This window comes from Lichenostomus cassidix, chromosome 9 (assembly GCF_008360975.1).
Source record: "Lichenostomus cassidix isolate B80296 chromosome 9, HeHo_3.0, whole genome shotgun sequence".
NCBI lineage: Eukaryota > Metazoa > Chordata > Aves > Passeriformes > Meliphagidae > Lichenostomus > Lichenostomus cassidix.
Window position 1 is genome coordinate 1,327,454 of NC_139490.1, and position 19,800 is coordinate 1,347,253.

General features: G+C 42.2%; 1 protein-coding gene across 1 annotated transcript in view; it reads left to right on the plus strand.

The window, feature by feature from the left end:
* Positions 1–19,800, plus strand: part of RSRC1 (arginine and serine rich coiled-coil 1) — a 94,751-nt gene that overhangs the window by 9,192 nt on the left and 65,759 nt on the right. The window contains exon 5 of the mRNA XM_085068777.1: positions 13,580–13,756. Within this exon, the coding sequence (XP_084924903.1) occupies positions 13,580–13,756 (177 nt within the window). The remainder of the gene's footprint in view (positions 1–13,579; positions 13,757–19,800) is intronic.

Genomic DNA, 19,800 nt, shown 5'->3' on the forward strand with positions numbered 1-19,800 from the left:
CACTGCCATCACCAGCTGGGTGGGCTGCTGGGAGAGATGGAGGTGGAATTGGTGTAGGAGCAGCAGGATTGACTGGGAGTGATGGACTGGGACAGGACAGGGACAGCTGGGACACCCAGGGCAGGACAGGGACACCTGGGACACCCAGAGCCCTGTTTCTGCCCCAGGACACCAGGAAGCAGCAGAACTGCCCAGACCAGGCTTGGGCACACAGTGCTGACATCTCTCCATCTAGGAAAATCCTTTAGAAAAACCTCCTTTGGAAGAATTTGCCCAGAGACTCAGAGTCCTGTCAGAAATCAAGCAGTGCTGATTAATTAAACACTGCTTTTGAAATCCCTACCCAAGCCATGCCATGCTTCTATAATTTTATTCTTACAATTAATTCTTGTGATGGCTTAATTTTTTGCCACTGGAGTTACTATTCCTTTCAAGTATTGCTGCTTAGGATGTTTTTTTCCCCTGTCCTTGCTCCCCAAGTTAACCCACTCAGGTGCAATTATATAGGGAATCAGTGTAAATATTACATGTTCCTCCCTTTCTTGACTGCTGGGAAAATCTCAAGCCTTTGGTCCATTAGCAAATAGATTTAATTAAGACATTGCAGCATTTCTTTCATGAAACTTCAAATACAAGCTTGGGGCAGGAAGGTGGAATTCACCTGACTGAGTGTGATCTGTGGGTTTCCTGCTGATGGGAATGTCAGCTCTGTTTATTTTCCCCCCAATAAATCCCAACCCTGCAGTTTTTATTGAAGCTCTTGTTGCATTCCAAGTTGGATCAGCAACAGCATCTAAAAATAGCTTTTTTTGCTGTAATAATTGACTTTTTTTCAAGAGGAATGCCCAGTTTGTGTCCAGGAGAGGCACAGAGGTGGAGCAGGAGGAGAGGAGATATCCTGGAGCAGCAAGCACTGCCGAGCTCCTTGCCCAGCCCTAATTGACCACTTTGGGAAATTAAACTTCACACGGCAACGCCGAGGGCCCTCCAGTTATCAATAAGGCCACAGAGCTGCGAGTGACAGTTGCTTTGATGCCTTTCATTGGTAGAAAACAAAAAAAAAAAGCCTTAAAAAAAGCTCTGAATGCATAAGTGGTGTTCATTTCGAGCTCAGGCTCGAGTCTAATTGCACATAAAGTTGGTTTTTCGTGCAGCACAGGTGTTACTTACACACAACGTGTTTTAAGTAGAGCTGCTTATTTCTTATTTCTGTAAAACCTTTTATTCCTGCCTTTGGAAAAAAGGTGTATTTGCAGGTTGTTGTGTTTTTTCTTTTTTTTTTTTATTTTTTAATGCTTCAGTTTTCTGTTTGGGAAAGATACTCGAGAAGACAAGAAAAATACAACTCCCCTTAGTGGGGAATTGCCTTTTCGATTTCAGTGTGTCTACATTCTGAACCACTATGTATTTTAACTTTTTTTTTCATTTTCTTTAATTCTCTTTTTTCCTCTGCTACCAAAGCTCTGGCCATGAAATAGAATCTGCTGTTTCTTTGCTGCAGAGCTCATGTTTCTCAGGTCAGCCCTGCAAAAGCAGATGTCATGAGGATGCTTTGCTACTCCAAGATCCTCTTGCTGTGTAAATTGCTGCTCTTTCCAGGCTTCGTTTCTAGGAGGGATTTTTCCCAACGTGGGACACAAAATAGTAGAATTCAGTAGTAAAAATTTACTCTTTATTCCCACCTGCCATTCTTTCTAATAATGCATGGCAGGAGCAGAATCTGGTTAAAATGATGAAGGCAAAAAATGTGGATTTCAGCCAGAAAATGTGGGAAATGGAGGAGGCTTCCCTGCCTGTGGGTCTGGATGAGCTTTAAGGTCCTTTCCAACCCAAATCCCTCCAGGATTCTCTCCAAACCACCATCCATGCCCTGGAATTCTTTGCTGTAAGTTTTTTCCAGGATTGGAATTTTCCAGGCTCTGGAATTCTTTGCTGTAAGTTTGTTCCTCCTCAGCAGGGCACTCAGCTTTGGGTCCCTTTGTAACCAGTGTCAGCCCATAAAAATCCGTTTTCCTTTGAGATCCAGACTGGCAGCTTCCAGTCTGTGCTGGTCTCATTCCCAGATGTACTTCAGGAGTGGATTGGTGCCAAATTAAGCTGATTAAAATTGTGATACCCTGACATTGCCTGGCTGCCCCTTCATCCTTTGGTGCTGCTTCTCCTCCTCCCACATCTAAACTTGGAATTTTCTTCGATTTTTCCCAATTTCCAAGGCAAAGCACTGAGGCTCCCAAAAATGCCAGAGCTGATAACTCCTCCTGCAGCTTTCTTGGCACCAAACTTTGGCCCCTGGCAAAGCTGCACTTCAGTGATTCCTGATTTTCCCGATGTGGGAAGTTCTAGGGAGAAAAGGTTCACAAAAAAAAAATGGGGTAATTGCAGGCATGTGCAGAGTTTTTGTCCTCTTGCTGTTGAAATAGGGTTTGAGTGATTATTTGAACAAAAAGTTTGATGTTAAATGTGTGGTCACATTGGTAAAAAGGTGGGAAAAATTACATTTGTTTTTGCATGGTGTAACTGGAAATAGGTGTATTTAAATGTATAATGTGTACTAAAAAAATGAAAATCTAGGTAGAGATGGGAATTTAATATCTATACCATAATTTTAACTGTAACTAGAATACTTTGATTTTACTCTTGTAGAATTTTATTTTGGATCTAAGTTTTCTGCAAAATTTTTACATGCAAAGCCCCAAAAATCCTGCATTTCAATGGAGTTTCCTTATCTATGGATATTATTCTGAGATATTCTCCACTTGTGGTTTTCATTGGATCATATAATTTCCCAGTAAGGCAATTTCTCAGTGAATTTAAAGGGTCAGATTATGCTCAGCTCAAAATAACTGATGTAAAATCTTTTTGTAATTCTGTACCACAGATTTATAATCTAGAAATGAAGACAAGGCCATCAGTATTATTTTTCTTAATTATGTATATACTCTTAGGTGTCTATTTTTCTTCCATAATATTTGGTTCTCCTCTATGGAAACGTGCAGGAACAAACTGAATTGTGACAGAATTTAAATGAATCTGTGGCACAGCACTGAAAATCTGTTCCCAGCCTGTATCAAAAAGAGATGCTAAAAGTTTTCCTGTTAAAGCTCTGAGCTTCTTGATTGGAGAATGGGCATGAAAAAAAAAGCAAAGCCTTTTCCTATTTTTCTCCTATATAGTCTTCTTGAAGTTCTTCCAAATTAGATTTTAAATGCCAATTAGGAGGTTGAATATACTAAAATAAAAGCAAATACAACCAAAATGGCCTCACCTTATGGCTAGTTAGGCTTTTTCTCTCAAAAGCAGAACCTTTGCTCTGAGCGTGGCTTTGAGAAAGATATTCAGCTTAATGAACACATTAATTAGAACCATAACTATTTATAAGATAATTAGAAACGAAGCACGGTAAACTGGGCTTTTCCTGCAATTAATGGAGGATTAATTACTGGAGGTAATGAAGTGGATTTTTAAATGCATTAAGGTGAAGTACAGAGATGTGCAAGGCTTTGTGATAGTTGCATAATTATTCCAGGCTGTTTGAGCAGAGCTCCTATGAGCTCGCTAATAAGCATCATTGCATCATTATGTATGCACTTAAAAAGACTTACCACCAAAATGACTGCCTAATTATTTCTAATTGGCAGGACTCTGTGTAGTCATTGAGCTGTTTGTAGCCATTTTAAGGTTCATTTAACTATCCTCGGGGCCATGTGATAGATGGGAATAAAGCTGCCTCCGCGCCGGCCTCGGCTGCCGCCGCTAATCAGTTTAGGTGGGCTCGGGTTTGAAATGCACTCGCTCCTGCAGAGGTCAGAACCTGAAGTAGTGCAAGCAAAGTTTGCCTGTTTGAAGCCACTTGACTGTATTCATGAGCAATTAGTAAAATAATTGTGTCTGTCGCTCTGTTTGCATTTCCACGGGGCTTTCATCGCCGGCCCTTCTTAGGGTGCGTTAGCTTCCTGGGAACCCAAACCTTCTTCCAGGAGACCCTTGGAGCAGCTCCAGTGCCCTGCCATGTGTTCAGCTGCAGCACCTTGCTTCAGGCATGTGTTCCTCATAGCAGCTCCAAAAATTTCACCACCAGCAGCTCCTGATGGATTCCCAAGTGGAAGTTTCTCTCCAGGACAGCATTACAGGGATTTTAGGGCATCTCTGAGGAGCTGAGCATTGAGAGAGGAGGCAAGGAGCAGGCAGATCCTGCTGTTTCCCAGTGTTTGGTAGTTTGGAGCATCCATTTCAGAGATGCTGACAGCTCTGCTATCCAAGGACATCTCCCAGCAGCAGGAATAATCCCTCTTGTCCCAAATCCCATGTCACTCTGTTTGCATTTCCACGGGGCTTTCATCACCAGCCCTTCTTAGGGTGCGTTAGCTTCCTGGGAACCCAAACCTTCTTCCAGGAGACCCTTGGAGCAGCTCCAGTGCCCTGCCTTGTGTTCAGCTGCAGCACCTTGCTTCAGGCTCCAAAAATTTCACCACCAGCAGCTTCCCAAGTGGAAGTTTCTCTCCAGGATAGCATTGCAGGGATTTTAGGGCATCTCTGAGGAGTTGGGCATTGAGAGAGGAGGTAGATCCTGCTGTTTCCCAGTGTTTGGTAGTTTGGAGCATCCATTTCTGAGATGTTGACAGCTCTGATATCCAAGGACATCTCCCAGCAGCAGGAATAATCCCTCTTGTCCCAAATCCCTGTCGGGTCAGTGCAGCGCCACCAATAATTCCGTAGGAACTGCTGTGGCTTTCCTCTCCAAACGCCCTGGCTGGAGATGTTGGGATCAATCTGCAGTGGTTTTATCTCCCAGTGTGGGATTGAACGTGAGGAAAACCCTGGGAAAGTTCTCTGGGAGTGCTGTTGGGTGTAATCACAACCATCTGCAGGGCCTTGTGAGCCTACAGGAGCCACACTGCTGAGCAAATTGCAGGCTGGGGAAAGAGAGGTCAGAGTGGCCATTTGGGCCACAAAAAATGGGGTTGGGGTAATTTGATATTAATGCATAACCCCAATAATTATTGTGGTTAAAGTGTAAGGTTGATTGAAAAGAGTTATTAATGAAAAAACCAACCAAAAGGTCAGTTATTGGTGAGATATTAGTTTGAATAGCAGATGTTGGTACGAATAACAGATAGAGGATTAAAGCAAATGAATTGTGGCAATTTAAGCTAAAATAAAAACAGATCCTTAAGGAAAATTGCAAGATTCTTTAAAGTTTTTAAATTTTAGTTTTGAGACTTCTCCAAAGGTAATTTTTAGATGACTCTGTAAGCAAATATTCAATATAGAAAAATTATGTAAAATACAAATAGCCTTTCTTATTCAATAGGAATTTTATTCTATGGAGTCCTGTGGAATATGTGGTGATGGAAATTGCTCTGTAGGTTATCACAACTAGGAAATGCATTTTAGAGTAGAACCGCAGTTTTAACGATATCCATAGAATATGGAAAATGGATATTTAAATGAAATTAAATTGGACTTTTAGTGCAAATGGTACCCACTGACTCAGAGGGGGATAGTGAGGGATGGGAGGATGAGTTGTTCCTCACCCTTTGGCTGAAAGGAGCCTTGGAAATGGGAATGTTATGGATCAGGCAACAGGGTAAAGTCAGATCTGGAGCATTCTGGTGACCCTGAATGATCAGAATTATGGGATGTTCCCTGGCTTCAGCCAGATTGCAAAGATGGAATTATCTGAACAATGCCCTGCAGTCTTGGCCTTTCTCAGAGCATCACTCTGAGCGAGCAGGGCTGGAGCTGAGCACCAGCCAAAGCCATGGGGTTGGGGTTTGTCCAGCTGGGGAGCAGAATGGATGGTTGGGAAGGATTTCAGCTCCTCCAGGGAGCACTGCCATCCTGCTGCTCAGCCCAGGGAGCCTTGGTTCATGGCACAGGGAGGTTCAGGTGGGATTGAGCTCTTTTCTGAGCATCCCTGCTTCCCTGGTGTTCCCATTTTGGCTCTGTGCTCGTGGCTCTTGGAGAGCTCAGTTGCCTGTAATGCTGCTGAATGAACTAAATAGTGATTTTTAGGGTTTTTTGCCGTTTCTCAGAGCAGGTAGTGTCCTGGTGTGTAAACTGATTTCCAACATCTGTTGAGGTAATTCCATTCAGCTGGCTGACATCAATTTGGGGCTGTAAGGACACACAAACCTTACAGAGTCTTCAGGCTCAGCCTTGGAGGTTTTATGATCACCAAGACCCAACTGCTGGGTTTGTCCCAGACAGACAGAGGGGCAGTGTTTACCTGCAATTAATCTGAACCAACTGAGGCAAGTGGAAAATCTCAACCTGAAAACCTCTCCTGTCTGTCCCTTCACATTCTACCTCAATATCAGAGGTGTTGTCAAATTTACAACAAATAATTACCTGGGTCGTGGTTGCATCTGGAAAATGACTTGGGGTTTTTTCCATGGCTCTGTGATCCATCCAGCTCTTCCTGCCAGGGCAGATGCAGAGGCACTAAGGCCTGCACGAGGCAGAGAGGAATAATCTGGTGTGTTTATCCAGAGGGCTGGAAGAAAGCTGGACCTTTGGTTTTTTTCCAATAGATTCCAGCTGTGTGGAGAATGGAATAAGTGCACACATTTGGATGAATTAATTACCAGGGCTGATGGATCTGCTTGCTGATAGAATGTTACCTTATTTGTTCTTGTAAAATTCAAATTTTCCCCTTTTTTTTTTAAGATGTAAAATGTCTTTCCTATAGGATTGCACCATTTAAACTTTCATGCAGCAGATTTTTTTTTTTCTGGTTGCTTTTTCCTCAGCCTAAGCAGTGACAGTTCTGGGATTTGATGGGGAGAGGAAGGAATTTTCTTGCTTTTATCTTTTTGTGTGGCAAATTCACAACTGTTTTGCTTTTACCTCACCTCGTGGCTTAAACTTGTATGACCAGAAGACAAATCTGATATTCTCAACACACTTGAAGTTTTGTTTTGTTTTTAGATTATTGGAATAATAATTAGTTCCCTTAACAGTCTTAACCTTGGCTTTTTATGGAAGTTTCAATGTACCTGCAGCTGAGTATTGCACACATTTATTTAGGTTTATGTGGGATTTTAAGAAAATAAAAATTGGAAATTCAAAGCTGCTTTGAATGAGAAAGGACAAGGAATTGGAGGGACTTCAGGCTCTTTATTTAATAGCCAGGACAATGTACTAATTTCTGTATTAACTTCTTTCCTTATTATTTTATTCCCTAAAGATTATTAGAATTAGATTCCTTTTTTTTTTTTTCTGATCAATCATGACATGACAACAGGAATATAGAGTTAGAAAAAAGTCCTGCTGTGTGATACACTCCAGAAGGATGGGAGGAAAATTCATGTCATGTCAAACTAGGTATGTTCTTACCTGATGATCTTCATTTGAGGTTGAATCTCAGCAAAGACTCTTCACACAGCTCAACAAGGAAAACAAATGGTTTATCTTCCTGCTTGGATAGCAGCAGTTTAATCCATGATTTATCTCTGATAATACCCAGTAAAGTCTGGATTTTGGTTTTAGTTGGCTGTGAAGGTTTCTCAGTGTCCTGCAGCTGGCAGGGGCTGCTTGGCTGCTCTTCCCCTGCTCACTGCTGTGCCTGAGCTCCGTGAGCTGCAGGGTCTGAGCAACGCCCTGCTGGCCCCAAAGCTCTGGTTTGAGCAGTCTGGAGTCAGTTCTCCTCCTCCCAGCAGAGCCCTGCTGGCCCCAAAGCTCTGGTTTGGGCAGTTTGGAGTGAGTTCTTCTCCCAGCCAAGCCCTGCTGGCCCCAGAGCTCCATTTTGGGCAGTTTGGTGTGTCTGGAGTCAGTTCTTCTCCCAGCAAAGCCCTGCTGGCTCCAAAACTCTGTTTTGGTGTGTTTGGAGTCAGTTTTCCTCGCAGTTCCCAATCTCCTGTGGGTTTCCAGCCCCTCAGTGCTGCCCTGGGCATGCTGACCAAGTCCTGCTGGATTGCCAGCTCTGGCTGTGGGATCTGCCCAAGGGCTCCCTGCAGGATAATCAGTGCATTGTGGCAGAGAAAGCTCCTTCCTCCTCCTCAGAACTCAGCACAGCACACAGGAGGTTCTCCAGAACTCCATTTGGGACAGACCAACTGCTGGAGACTTCCAGAAATGTCCCTTCTGGGGGTTCTTCTCCCCAGCTCCATTCCTGTGCTCTCCACACTGACTTTCCTGGAGTTACATCTTTTAAAAATGACAGCTGATGGGGATTTTGTCTCCTCAGATGTTTGATTATGTAATGACCATGATCTGGATGTGGAGAATTGCTGAGCTTTGGGGAATCCATTTCCTCAGCTCTGCAGAGTTCTTGGTTGTCCCACTTATGGGTTTGATTTCATCCTGCTTTTCTCTGGCACTGTGGATGATATTCTTTTTAAATCTTAAATATTCCTTTATTCTGAAATACATTTTGTCACTTACCAACTGTCCAAACTGCTGGTTTAAAACAACTTTTTGCTCTTAGCATCAGTTTCATTTGAGGTTTAAACTCTGACTCTGCTGCTGCCTGCTTTTTTATCACTCACCTCATGTTTAGCAATAAATTAGAGAAAAAAGTATTATCATACATATTATCTACATTTAACTTCCTCAAATACATGCATTTTAAAATTGCAAACTAATACTGATCTGAAATGTTTTACAGAGGCAGCCAAATTTGCATTAAACATATATATATATTTAATAACTTCTGCAGTCTGAATGACTGCAATCGATACTTGAAATTATTTTACCTTTCCAATAACTTGTGCCACGATTTTTTTTTTCCTGCTGGTGAAGTTGAGTTAAACAAGGAACTTTCTCTTAATATGCTTTGAAAGAGAACATGGCATTTTGCTGCAATTACTTGTGTGTTTGCACTCTGGCTTTATTACCAATCTGACCATCCAGCCTTGATGCTGTGCAGTTGTGGTTCATTGTTCTGGCCAAACCTTTGGATTTATGGCTGAAGTATCACAGAGCCCTGAATTGGTTGGCTTTTGTTTGTGGCCATCGAGCTGAAAATAATCGAATGGGGCTTGTGGCAGGTGAGAGATGCTGAGAAGAATTCCAGGGGAGAACTTGACATCTCAGCCACGTTCTGGGGAGTGGGGGTTGCTGTTGGCCAATAAAACAGATTATTTTTGCAAAAATTGACCTGAACTGGAGGAGCTCAACGAGAAGAAAACAAAACCTGTCTTGGTTTTTGGGATTTAATTCTTCTTTCCTTGCAAGAAAGTCTCTTTTTCAATTGTAGCCTTTTGAAAAGATGAGATGGGACCTCTAAGACAGAGTTCAGTGCTTTAGTGCAATATAATTGGGGAAATACTAAACGCCACTGACCTCATTTCCTTTAGAACAATGAAAATTAATAGTTGCACGTTTTATTAGGCTGATATTCCAGATGTAGTGTACATTTAATTAAGTGTAGTTTCCTTTTGGTTATGGTATGTGGCTCTGCTTTTTGTCGCAAATTCTTTCTAGTTTTACAGTTTTCCACATGTTTTCTTTCACCATTTATGATTTTTTCAAAGCGGGGCTATAAGGATTTAAATCACTTTAGCATGCAGCAAAACAGTTCCCATTCAAACAATAAACGCCATTTTAAAAAGCCTTTAGATCTTCTGTCACTTCATAAATATAAATGTATAAAAACATTATGCAGTTGTAGTGCCCACCTGCTAATTAAATGCAGATTTCCTCAAACTTGTTTTAAAATCCGCTTATTTGTTTCAACTCGGGCTCTGCTCGGAATACATATGGCCCTTGTGAAACTAATTATGCTCATGGAGCAGCTGTTAAATTTAGTGCAACTAATTTTATCCAATATTTTACATTTTAATTGATTACCTGCGAAGAAATTAGCAAATTAACACTTATTGTGCAGTAACTGAATGGGCTTTTATGGGGACTTTCAATTTTTACAAGCGGCCCAAAGTGTTGATGGAATAAAGCCATTTCTTAGGGCTGGAGATGGGGAAGTTCTGGGTGAGCCTCGGTTGTCTGGTGTGAGAATTTCGGGATCCCGAGTGATGCCAAGCATCTGTGTGTTCTGTGAGTCGGACATGAAAAGCAGATTGGGAAGTAATGGCTTTTCACAGAATTTTGGGAACATATGGGCTTATCTGGATCTGAGAGCTCTTTGAAGAGCTTTGAACTTGACTAAATGACTTAACCTTTGGCATGGTGGGTGGGTGTTTTGGGTGTCGTTTGGGGGGAAGGGGAGCTGTGCTGGAAATCTCCTCCCCAGCTTCATTTTTTTTTCTTTTCCTCCAATAGCTCCATGATTTAAACATTTTGAGTCTTGCTTTCATAGGACTAATTGTGATTCTTGTTAATTTTCACCGGTAGATAAACTAGGAAATCTTCTCTGCCGGATCTGGGGACTTTGGTTGTTGTTTAATGAGTTGGGGACGCAGATGAATTTTGGGAGCTCCATTTCAGGGAGTTTCATCTTCATTTCCTGCCCTGTAGATCTTGCAAGATAAGGAATTATTTATTTAATAGGAATTAAAGGCAGCTCACAGGAAGGGTAGGGAGGGATTCTTCCCGAGGGTGTGGAGTGATGGGGCAGCTGGGAATGACCTAGAGCTGAAAAACGGGAGGTTTGATGGGATTTTGGGAAGAAATCCCATCAGGATCCCCACAGGATGCCCAGGGACACTTCCACTGTCCCAGATTGCTCCAATCCCTGTCCAGCCTGGCCTTGGACACTGCCAGGGATCCAGGGGCAAATGGGGTGCAATAATTCTACTTTTAAAAACTGTTTTCTGTATATAAATGTCACCTGTCAGCAGCTCTGCTTGGACATGGCAATGAGCAGAAATCTGGGATTTGAGCATCCAGCCTGTCAGAGCTGAGTTTGTTACTTGCACCTGCAAAAGGGAGATGTGAAGTTCAGATTTGAGCAGAGAAACTGGAATTCTTTAGCAATAAATATTTGAGATTCCTCTGTTTTTCCTGTTCGGAGGACTGTGCCCTTAATTGAGGAGAGGCCTTGCATCAGTTAAAGGGGATTTTTGGTGCTACAGGGATTGTTTTGTTTGTTTTGGGGTTTGTTTTTTCTGTTTTGGACTTTGCATCCTACCTGCAGGGTTCTGAGAAACCAGAGTTACCTGGGAAGAGTGGATTTAGGGCAGTGCTCTGTAAAGCTGTGCTGCTTCATCGTGTTTTTTGTATAAACAGTGTCTCTGTGCCAATCAAAAATTAGATTTAATATCCAGAATGCTCTTTTAAGTCAAAACTTCCTCTACCTGAGGAGTCAGGATGGATGGATGGACACTTTTACATTTGTGGTGACACACTAAAAATCCATTTTGAGAGAGCAAACCTTCTCTGGTTAACACAACAGCCCTGCAGGGGTAATTTAATCTATTTTTTTGTGTCAAGAAATAGAGTGACCAGTGCAGGAGAGCTGCTGTTGGAGGTACCAGGTGCTGAAACAGGAACCCAGCTCTGACCTCTGGAGCTGCTCCTGCCAGGAATAAGGACTGAACTCCCATGTGCTGGACAAATTCCAGAAATGTAATTTATAGCCTCATCTGGGTGGAGGATTTTCTTTTGCTCAGTCTTATTGTTGAGTTTTATTAAGCAGTTGTTGCTTCATAAAAGGAGGGATTTTTTTCTGTGATTTGGCTTTTAAAGGCCTTGGGAGTTTTGCACTCCAAGAGGTGCTAAAGAAAGTTTTTATAGTGTTTTAAAAATTTCCCCATTTCCCTCAGCACTTAATGAGACTTCTCTGTGAGGTGCTGTCAGACCTTTGATGGGGATCATGGAATTGTGGAATCATGGAATGGTTTGGGTTGGGAGAGATCTTTAAAGTCCATCTCATTCCAATCCCTGCCCTTGACACATTCCATGGATCAGGAATTCCATGCTCAGGTGAGAGGAGCCAAGAAAAACTTGACCTCATTTTTCCTAAATATCCCTTTTCTCCTTACATAACATTGAAAAGTTGCATTGATCCATGATGAAATTATTAATTTTTTTTAATCCTCTACAAGAAATTGAGGAATAGTGAAAACATTTTTGGATTCATAGAGAATCAGTCCTAATGCTTCTTGAGCTTTCTTTCCTTCAAGTGTATCAGGAACAACATCAATTAATTGCAAAGGACTTGATAACAGGGTTGAGAATGGAATATCCTTTATCCATGTGGGAACTGAACTTAGTAACCAGAGTTAGGAGCAGCAGGAGAAACTAAACCCCAAATATATCCACAAACCCCCATGTGCAGTTTTTGCCTTACTGGACCTGCAGAGTTGGAATATTTACAGCTTTTCTGCCAAAACACCTTTAGGGTGACCAAATCTGAACATTGAGAGGTTGGTTTGGCCACATCCCTTCTGGTTTTGTTGAACATCATTATTGGTGATAACACATTTCATGAGCAAATACAGGCATTTAGTAGCAGCCAAATTCTTTGATTATTGTCCCAACTGAATTGATCAGAAATTAGGAACTTTAATGCTGAAGGAAAAATTTCCATCCTTTCCTTCCCCAGCAGCTCCAAGGTTACATTTTTCATGGATGAATCCAATGTTGTGTGATTGATGTTATTTTGTGTCTTTGTTGAGAGTGGGAGCAATGTTTCCTTTTTCACTTCTTTTGGTCCATTGACAGTTTAAAGGTATCAAAATGCTAAGTGTTGTTACAAATAAATGTATTTGTAAAGTATAAATGCATAACAAGTTTTTTGCTGGTTTTAATGGTAAAGCTAAAATATTTAGAAACAAATTGCTAGAGAATTATAATCCTCACAACATCTACCATCAAATAAGATAACACTCTTAACAAGGGTTAAAATGCTCTGTGAATTGTTACTTCTCATCTTCCTTCAGACTAGCAATGTTTCTGTTTTCACTTCTTTTGATCCACTGACAGCTTAAAGGTATCAAATTGCTAAGTGAGTTACATTAGTAAATGTATTTGTTAAATCTATTCTATTAAAAAGATACAACTGTATAACAAGTATAACTGTATAACACCGAAAACTCTACTTCTGTTTAAATAAGCTAGAAGCTCCTTTTAATTATTGCTAGTTGTAAAGCTAAAATATTTCAGAAATATAATCTCCACAATGCCTACCATCCAATATAATAGTACTTCTAATAAGGGTTAAAATTTTAAGTGATTTATTTTTCATCTTCCTTCAGACTGGTAATGTTTCCGTTTTCACTTCTTTCGATCCTTTGACAGTTTAAAGGTATCAAATTGCTAAATGTGTTACATTATTAAATGTATTTATTGAATATATTCTATTAAGTAACAAGATATACAGTTATACTTGCTATACAGTTATAACAAGAACTATATTTGTTTAAATTTTATAAGCTAGAAGGTCCTTTTAATTATTTCTTGGTTTAATTGTAAAGCTAAAATTGCTAGAGAAATGTAATCCCCACAATGCTTACCATCAAATATGATAATACTTCTGACAAGGGTTAAAATTTTAAGCGATTTAAGTTATTTTTCATCTTCCTTCAGACTGGTAATGTTTCCGTTTTCACTTCTTTCGATCCATTGACAGTTTAAAGGTACCAAATTGCTAATCGCGTTACGTTATTAAATGTGTTTATTAAATAAATTGAATACTGAGCTGTGTCTGTGTACTGAGTGAGGCTCTGGGCTCCGGCAGGTCCCGCTCCCGCGCTCGGCAGCGATCCTACAGCCGCAGCAGCGAGAGCTCCGCGCACAGGAGAACGCCCAGCGGCTCCCGGGAGCGCGAGCGCCGCAAGGGCCGCGACAGGGACAGGGCCAAGGACAAGAGCAAGGGCAAGGACAAGGACAAGGAGAGCCACGGCACCAAGGGCGGGTAAGTGAGACGGCAAATGGTGGAACTGCAGCAAAACCGGGCAACGATTCAGTGTCTTTAGTTTCATAATTATTTTCTTTTATCTGAAATTCTCTTTTATATAGACTGGGAATGTCTATGGGTTTGTGTGGACTGGGAATGGCTGTGGGTTTGTACGAACTGGGTATGTCTATAGGCTTATACAGACTGGGAATGTCTGTGGGTTTATATAAATCTATTTTACGTAACTTGGAATTTTTCAAAGTGTTTTCATAGTGGGATTTTTAGGATTTGACAGTTCTGCAATGTGATGACATGACGTTTCCCAGGAAGTGATGGTTCAGTTTACGACTCTTTCCACACCTTGGTTTCAACTGGGTTAAAAAGCTTTCTGCAGTTTGTTAATAGAAACATTCTTGTAAAATAGTCACAATTTAAGGGGAGAAGGAGGAATATTGGAAAGTGTGAGGAGTACTTGCTATGAGCAGATGGATTTCAGTGTCCACACACACCTCCTCCCAGTGGCAGGAGTTCCTCCTGGGCTTTGGTTGAGGCTCAAAAATGCAGTTTCAGCACAAGCCTTGCTCTGGGTGGACAATGGAAACCTTTGGGAACCTGCTGGCAGCTCAGTTCCTGCTTGGAAGAACTTGGATTGTTGATTACAGATTTCAGGAAAGGCAATTTCTGTCATTCCTTCTGCATCATACATCAGACTCTTGTGCAGCCTTCGCTGGGCTGTTTGTCTGATCCCTCCTGATAAACAAAACTCTGAGGAGTCACTTCATGAACTTCCCTCAGTTCGATTCCCACTGGAAAATACTCTTGGGGAATTTCTAGAGCACCCTCTTCCACCCACATGAGGGCTGCTGTTGACTTCTGGAATTTTCCCCTTTGCTCCCTGCAGCAGTAGGAAAATTCCATGGTTAAGCTGGATCTAGTTTGAGCTCTCCAAGCAAATGAATTTCTAGATCAGTGCTGAAAGTCTCCATATTCTGCAGAGCCCTTCTAGAACCTCCAGCAGCAGGGACTCTGCAGTGGGAACAATGCTGTGCCCTCAGCATTGGGAGCAGATCCTTCCTCAAAGGCACCTCAAGGACCAGGTCTAGCTCTCAGCTGAAATTCATGGCTGTTTGGAATGTATTTATTCAAAATAGCTGCTTTAGAGCTGTAATGAAGATCAGCCTGGAGCCAGATTGTGGGGAGATGGGACATAAATTCTCAGGTGCTGCCTGACTTTATAGTTTAGCTTTGCATAAAAGGAGGTATTTCAGTTTGGCAGCACTGCAGCTTAGCTGAGGGTTGTTGTGTGTTTGGGGCTTTGCTGCTCCTCTAAAGCACAGAATCAAAATGCTTTTTTTTCACTAATTAAGGAGTAAATTTGTTTGTGGCTCCTGTAAACCTTAATGATGATTTTCTGTCCTGGGCTTGGCTTGGGTGTGTTTTGGGGGCAGCTTTAGGTTCTTTCAAGGGAGATCTTGTCATAGTAAACATCTCAAGAGAGATTTCAAGAGTGAAAACTGAAAATTGTTAAAAAAATAATATTCTAGGTATTGTCCTTTGGCATTCCCCATTTCAGTGCTGATTTTTTAACACTGAGCACTGAACTTTTGGAGCCCATTTAGAGCAGCAGCATCTACATGCAGGAAGTCTCCAGCTGTCCAAGTCTGCAAAAGTGAGGGGTTTTATAGTACTACAATGTTTTGCCACTTTTTTTTTTTTTTTTGCTAATCAAAGCATTGCATTCATCTTTTATTTATGCTTTTTGAAATGCGCTTGTTTTAAAACAACTTGCCTACATGTCTTCTTTGACCTGGTTGGGTGTGCTGTTGAATTTTGATGCTTCAAGTCTTGATCAGCTTCAAAACATGCAAATTCTGTTGTTGTGAGATGTGCTTTTCATAAGGTTCCTTGTTCACTGTTCCACTGGGGCAAAAAGCTACTAAAAGCTTGTTAGTTTTAAATAACTTTTCTAGATTTTTGGGTCTCATCGTTGCTTGTGTAGTAGAGGAGTTTTGGATTACTTTTCCAAGTGATTTTGACACTTTTTAATGGAATAAATTAAGAGCAGCTTCTCAGTTGTTATGAGAAAAGAAGTGGTGAACCATTAATCAAACCTGACCACTGGTTTAATTTCTGATACTTAATAAGGTTATTGATACATTTGGGCTTTAATTGTTTCACAGCTTCTTAAATGCTTGGACAGATCATGGAATTAGGGAATAGTTTGGGTGGGAAGGACCTTAAAGCTCTTCTCATTCCAATTCTTGCCATGGCAGGGACATCTCCCTCTGTCCCAGGTGGCTGCAGGTGGCCTTGGACACTGCCAGGGATCTAGGAACAGCCACAGCTTCTCTGGGAATTCCATCCCAGCCCCTCCCCACCCTCCCAGGGAGGAATTCCTTCCCAAAATCCCATCCATCCCTGCCCTGTGGCTGTGGGAATCCATTCCTGTGTCCTGGCATCATTAGGGAGCTGAAGATCTAATGTTCAAACACAGCCTCAGTTTTTCCTTCAGATTCCACACTTCGGGTCTTGAGAGTCTTGCTGAGGTTGCTGTGTCCTCTCTCAGGCCCTTTTTCCAGTGGCATTCCCCCAATCCCTTGGAGCTGAATTTCCATGCTCGTTGTCCCTGGATGGCACATGGGTGATCAATGCCTGGCGATGAATTCTCTGCTGCCTGCAGCAAACATCAGGAGCAAAGTGGGAATGCTGGACCTCTCCGAGTCTGCAGCACTCAGACCCTCCTAGAGCTTGGCAGATAACTGTTTTTCCCTTCCTTCATCCCACCCAGTGCAGCAGGAAGTGATTTATGGTAATTCCCCTGATTTGCATACAGGTTCTGGAGCTGCATGGAGCAGAGCAACCCCAAACTCCTTGGAATCCTTGTTGAGATCAAAGGGGCCGAGGGAGAGCTGTTGTCTGACACCGAGCTGGGTGGTGTTGTTTTCATTAAACATTCATCACACTCCCAGCCTGACAGCAGGAAACTCTGGCCTTGGCTAACATGTTTTCATGCAAAATTTATTGGGGAAGACGAGGCGTTGTAAAGAGAGATCTTGTTGCCTTTCACCAGCAATGTGAAATTGCAGAGGGAATGTTTGATCCGGAGGGAAGATTCCTCTGGCACATTTGGGGTGTTTGTAAAGCCCAGCCCTTCACTTCTTGGTGCTAAGGAGCAATAAAAGCAGCTTCAAATGCTTTTTTCTGGGGAATTGCACTGACAGATCCCATGGATGTTCTTTGGGTTTGGATTCTGCTTGGTTTTAACAGCACTTGGGACCAGTTATGGTCCCATAACTGAGGAATAAGTTGATATTCATGTGTTTGTAAACCTTCCTGAATCCAAGAGGCTGTGGCCAAAACTCCATCTTAAACATGGTAATTCATAGAAAAACTGAAGAACTTCTTTAAAATCTGTTTAAAATCAGCAGCTGCATTTTGAATGCTGAAACCAAACTACTCCATCCTGTGGTGGAAAATAGTTCAAATGCTTGTAGGAGAAATTTCTTTGTTCTTTTGTCAGAGGGGAAAAACCTTTCCTTAATGCAAGTGGGTTTATTTCCAGTATCTGGACTAAATTAGGAGGACTTTGCAGGAGCTCCACACCCTGTTGGGAGGTGCTTGGAGTAAAGTTCTAAGAGGCTTGGTAGGACTTGTTAGCTCCAGGAGTATCCTTTGGTAGCTTCTTGAGGAGCAGCAGATAATGAGCTTCTGAAACGGAATGGCAAGGTGAGCCTCTTTGTCCAGCCTGGAGCACTGCAGTGACTGCAGGCACTTGCTTGGACTCAAAGTGGGTTTTCCAGGATCTTCAGGATGAATTGCAATGGATAGGGAGTCACTTATCCAGGATAAAACCACACTGCCTCTTCCATGTATTTATTAATTAACAGCTATTTATTCTTCCTGCTTTTGCCTCCTTTCCTACCCCCAGCCTGCAGGCAGAATCCAAACAGGACGTGACTAAAGCAGGGGATGAAGGAATCACCTGGTGGGTCTGAGGTGAGCTCAGTGCAGAGAGAGTCACAGCTTTCCCTCTGGGAATCCCTGTTGATGGAGAAGGAGCTGGGAATGCTCAGAGGGAGGTTCCTGACACTCCCCAGAGCTCAGAGCAGCAAGGGAAGCCCTGGGTGTGTTGGGATGATGGACAAGAGCTCCAGGAAGCAGCTGAGAGGCCAAACGAGGACATTTCCTCCCAGGAAGTCAGCCAAAGGCTAATGGGAAGCAGAGGAAGAGTTTTCCCCAGAAAGGACTGAGACCTCCATATGCCCAGAGCAGCTCGAGGGTCACTTGCCTTTGACCGAGATTTGTTGCCATTGTTGTCTAAGCTGTGTTGGCCTTGTTTTTCTTTTGGTTTGCTAAAAATCCCCTTTTAGGACTCAAAAGCCTGGCCATTTATTTAATAGGCAGCAGCATATGGGATGATTTCTTTTCCTTTCACTCCCAGACAGCTGGAAAAGGCAGTGTGGATGGGAAACTTGTGTAAGCTGTGGAGCAAAACTGTGCAGGAGGTGCTGGGGAGCCACTGGCTCTGGAAAATAAATAGATTTGAGTTCTCAGTAACCATTTCATTTTCATTGATTAAGTACTTTTTGTGCTAAGTACAAAAATGGAAGTTTTGTGTTCGAATTCTGCAGTTCAGACTGTCAGTCAGTGATGGCTGTTAAATGAGCTTCCCTGCTAAATTCACGGACTATGTTGAGGGAATTATAGTTCTCCCTATTTCCAGAAATAGCTTTTGGAATGCATTTGAAGGCAGTATCTTCAAAGACACACACATTCTTTTAAGCTGTTTAAAATTTTCCAAACTATCCGCTCCTTCAAACTGCCAACCGCCATGATTGTCCTTTTATAACTCTATAATTTGCATTATCCCGAGTTTCTAATGGCATTAAACACAGGGTTTTCCTGCTGAAAGAGGGTTTTGTTTGCCCACATGTCCAAACACACACACGTTCTGAATGTAAACATGGAGTTTTGGTTTTTTTTTTTTTTCCCTGGGACACCTTGTGCTGGGAGAGCAGCTGACTATTGTTTTAATAGGTTCCCTTAATCTGGGCAGGAGGAATCCAAAGGGAATGATCCCGAGCTGTGCAAATCCAGTTAGTGGGAGCTGTAATCTCTTTACTGGCTTTAGGGAGTCGCAGTGGCACGGAGACACCCTGCAGATACTGAGCAGCAGAGATACAGTAATCACCTCGCCCTGCTCCTCATCCTCCAACCTAAAGCACATCCCAGCCAGGAGTGAGGGAAAACACAACCCCAGAGCAGCAAACTGCTCCTCGGAGCAGCAGAGCTCACAGGCAGCCCATCTAAAAGTAAGAATATAAATTCACATTAAAATACTGAACTCGCCATTGCACCTCATATCTTGGATTGGGGATGGTTTTTGTGGAATTTTTTTACCTGCTGTGGAGATTATAAATCATCCATGGCTTTGATTAGGAAGGGAAGGAGCAGCTTTGTTTGGAGAAAGTATTTCTAATCCTGGTCTCATTTTGGACCTTTGTGTTATTTGGAGTTATAAAATAATGTGACAAATGAAATAATCTAAATTGCTGGTCAGTCAGAAGGCACAAGGGAATAGGAGAGAGGAGAGATTTAGATGGGATATGGGGAAGGAATTGTTCCCTGGGAGGATGGGGAGGGGCTGGGATGGAATTCCCAGAGAGTTACTTTCCATTGCAGAGGGAAGGCTCTTTGATCTTCCTATGGGGATGACTGTCCATCCCAAATTTTCCATTTTGAGAATTTGACTTTGATTCCCATAAGAGATTTCCAGAGGCAGAGGAGGCACTTGGTCTTCATGTCCTTCTCTGTTCCTTGAGAATCCCCTGAGCCACCCTTGGAATAAAACCCCTTCAGTTCTCCAGCAGAATCCACCAACCCATGGGGTGGAGTCATCCTTGGGACAATAATTCAGCATCATGTTGGGTTTATTCCCTTTTTTCCACAGATTATGCCAACCTGATGCATTGAGCTTTTTCTGCAGGAAACATCTCAGAATTGCTTCCCCTTCAGCCATCAATTTTTACATCATTGGAGTGTAAATACCCACGAAGGACAAG